The 3,910-nt window shown below is 39.5% G+C and overlaps 1 protein-coding gene across 1 annotated transcript; it reads right to left on the bottom strand.

Annotated features, from left to right (window-relative positions):
- Positions 1 to 1,757: 1,757 nt before the first annotated feature.
- Positions 1,758 to 3,691, bottom strand: LOC145502213 (uncharacterized; the record flags this gene model as incomplete). The annotated part of the gene is made up of 3 exons (XM_081481471.1): positions 1,758 to 2,099; positions 2,677 to 2,877; positions 3,317 to 3,691. Coding segments are annotated over 3 exons (915 nt in total), but the record flags the coding sequence as incomplete, so codon positions are not given.
- Between the last annotated feature and the right edge of the window lie 219 nt (positions 3,692 to 3,910).

The following is a 3,910-nucleotide window of genomic DNA, read 5'->3' as shown; positions in this document are numbered from 1 at the left end:
GCAAGAAGTTAACTGCGTCACATTGGGCTTTAGTACCTACAGGCTGGCTTCAAAATTACTTAATAAAACACCATCCAGACGCCAACTACATTCGAAAACAGAAACGTAATACGCTATAATCTAGGAATATTCACAAGAATATTTTTAGCCTAAAATCGGCAGAAATATAACAATATTCAGCCTCGCCCGGAAAACAATTTCCTTTAAAAGAAAAAAAAGAAAGAGTATAGCCCGGCCTTTTCATGATTAACTTTTGTCATTTGCATTTAAATATAATCCAAGATGGATATATCTGAGGCAATATCGAACAATTTTGTAGTTTCAGCCCCAAATAGCCCATATTTACGATAGCCGCCATGATGGTTTTCGTATTATAATGCAAATTAGCTACGTTGTCCGCCAGGGGGCAAACATTGACATGGTTCCCATTTTTCTGAAAATCGGCTCGCCTAAATGGTCAAGTATCTGCACCAAAATTACACTTGGGAGTCAAGTTATGGAATAATAATTTTAATATTAATTTAAGTTTGAAAAATTTCTTGATTACTTGACTTATTAACTACGCGAGCCGTTTTCTTTTTATAAAAGCGCCGAAATTCTGTAAAACTCGGAATATTTTCACTCCAATGCTGAAACCGAAGCATGGACATGAAAAAAATTATCAGACATGATAAGAGACCAGCTGAAATTTCCCGATTTTAGCTGGTTTGCCCCCTCAGAAAGCACTTGCCTGATTTGCATTATAATGTAAAAACAGACATAGCGGTTATCGTGAATAAAAGGCTTATTGCCTCGCATCCACGTTGGATTACATTGTAATGCAAATGAGAAAGGTTAATAGTGAAAGTTAAAGGATATTAGAGCGTTCTATATTACAGTGTCAAAAAGCGATTTGGCTTTTATCAACTACCACTTTTTTTGTCCAATCACAAGTAAAACAAAAACGTCGTCACTCGTTCGCACACCTCTCCTTTTCTCACTTTTCGATGGTTTTCAATTTACAACAACATCAGTAAATTAAACTTCATCTCATACTTAGCACAAAGGTTTACATTTCAAGCTTCACTAAGTACGTGTGTAAACCCTAAGGGAAGAGGGGGGAGCACTCCCTGACAATTTTGCTATGCCGGAGTGTAGTGTAGCTTTCTTGAAATCCTTGACCTATTTCAGACCAAATTATGTGAATTGCTATCGCGTGATAATTGACCAGTGGTAGCTTGAGTCAACTATCACGCATAGAAATCGAGAGAGAATGATTTAGTACATGCTTTAGTATAAATCTGGTAGTCGCTCAAAACTTCGGTAGCAAGATAGGTTCACGTTTTTTGTTAACCCTCGGACGTACAAGCTAACTCATACCCCCACCGTGGTACAAGGAGGGGCTGGGGAGGGTGGATGGAGCCCCTCCCCTGGGTTTTCGTGTTGTTAAGACACAGCGAAATGAATTTACACTGATTAGATGGCCCTCAGCTTGCTCTATAAGATGATAGCATTTTGGTTGATTTTGACGTCATTTGACTCGCTACCTTGCTTATGTAATGTAGAAATTCGTGAATTTCTGCATTTCGTTGCAGAGAACTTGTCTGACTTGAAAAAAAAAAAATTGAAAAAAAAAAATGCAGAATTATGTCAAAAAAATTGATGTTTGGCCAAACCTGCATGAAATTTGTGGTTGCCATGGCAACGTCAAAAATGATAGACAGAATTGACGTGTCAAAATTTCCTCGGAGGATGACAAATAACCACACCTTACTGTTTTCTTAGTTAGGATATTTATCAAAAGAATATTCTTTCATAAAAGGGTATTTCTTAATCATTTTTGTGACGCGCTCTTTTTGCTCCTCGGTCCAAACTACTGTCTCTCTGGTGAATGAGGGAGCTCCATACAAAATCTTGCTGCATTTCTCAAAGTAATCTTCAGAACAAGTAACTCCCAAATGGTCGCACAATCTTTGAAGCGTTTCCTTGGGTCTTAGCACTGTTTCGTGTCCTGGTATATCGAGAACTGCAGCTCCGTACCGTTCCCTGACGCGCTGATTGGAGGCTGCCATTTTGAAGTAGGATTCAATTTGATCATCAAGCTGCACCGTGTTTTCTTTCTGTTGGAGATAAAAGAAAACATAAAGCAGGAGTGCTAATCGCCCCCTCCCCCCGGGGGGGATTACTTTCTAACGTGGAATATATAGGTATGTGCGGCCCCAAAGTGCATGGTTTTGTAGATGTTTTGGTCATAAATAGGGTATCGGTTTTGGTCATTTTGGTCTCAAATAGGGTATGGTTTTTGCACTCTAGTATTGATTTGGGTATGCTTTTAAGGGAAAGCCACTTTAAGGCCACGATAAGACCATCAACTAAAGACCTTCACAATGTCTTGAACTGAAAAAGAGAACTAATTATAAGGCAAGTCTCAAACAGGGTATTGATTAAAGGGTCAGGTCAAAAACAAAGGGTAGGGAAAATCGCATAATTTGGTCTTTAATAAACTGAGAGTTTTGGGAAGCTTGCCGAACACCCGCACCCAATTTTTCTGGGAGGACCCTCTCCCCTGCCGGGGGGCGGCTAATTGTAAATAAATAGGTGTCGTCACTCCTTATCTCCATACTTCGTGTAACATACATGAACTTAACCCTTCAGTGAGCATGATGACCAATGACAAAAACACCATAACCTTCTTACTTTTACTCCTTCTTTCCTAACAGCATCACGTGACCCTGTAGCGCGGAGCATCATGGTTGCTATGTTGTCAAAGGGGTTCCTGTGAACGTGTATGAATTTCATTGGTACTTGAACGACTCGATTGATTTCTTCAAGAACATTCTGATTTCCGAGTTGGTGCAAGGCTAAGGCTGTCTTTCCTCCTTTTTTGTCACCGATAACCTTGGGAAATAAATAACAAAAAGGATATAAAGAAAGAACGCTAGATAAAAACAAACAAACAAACAAACAGAAAGAGAGAGAGAGGAGAGAGAGGAAGGGGTGAAAGACTAGAAAGAAGGAAGGAAAGAAAGAACGAGAGAAACAAATTTGCATAAAAAGAAAGAACTGAAAGGAAGAAAGAAAGAGAGAAAGAAATACAGATAGACAGACAAGCAGACAGGCAGACAAGCAAACAAGCAGACAGGCAGACAGAAGGACAGACACAAAGACAGACAGACAGGCATGCAGACAGACACACAGACAGGCAAGCAGATAGACAGGCAGAGAGTCAGACAGACAGACAGACAGACAGGGGAAAGTGTAGGCGAGAGACATAGGGAGAAAGACCAATGGAATGAAGAAAGTTTTATTGAGGCACAGAATTACTTTATTAACGTACCTTTATTCTCGTTTGATAACCTCCTTGCCATAAGCCTGGCACGTTGTATCTGTAACCTCCGATCTTCCCTTTTGGATACTTAGAGCGAATTCCAAACACTGCTTGTTCTCTAGACAGCTGGTGGAGGTCATAAAATAGATGATATTTTGACAGTTTTGTTTTTCTAACAGTTGATGGCCGATATTTATTCCAATATTTTATCACATCGTATTCATGTGGGATGATAATCTCTGGATGTGCATCCAATATGGCGCCCACTAAGCTATGACTGCTTCGAGGATATCCAATGAACATTACAAATGTCTCCACTCCATCGTACAATTTGAGCAGTTTCTCTGCATAAGAGAGGGAAGCAGTTTTAACTGAAAGAAAAATAAAATTTAGTTTATTTCAGCTGGGCTCAAAATTGTTTTCAGTTTCGAATTAGCCGAACATTCTTACTTAGAGATCTGGGCATGAGAACGCTAGAACATAGACGTATTGAACAATCTCTGATAATATTTTTTAAGTGTTATAAAGAAAATGGCCCACGTTATATCACCAACTTATTCAAGCCCCGGGTCACGCCATACAATCTTAGAAGCAGCGGGCTAA

This window comes from Orbicella franksi, chromosome 11, assembly GCF_964199315.1.
Source record: "Orbicella franksi chromosome 11, jaOrbFran1.1, whole genome shotgun sequence".
NCBI lineage: Eukaryota > Metazoa > Cnidaria > Anthozoa > Scleractinia > Merulinidae > Orbicella > Orbicella franksi.
Note: the sequence above shows the minus strand (reverse complement) of the source record. Positions and strands in the feature narration are given on the sequence as shown.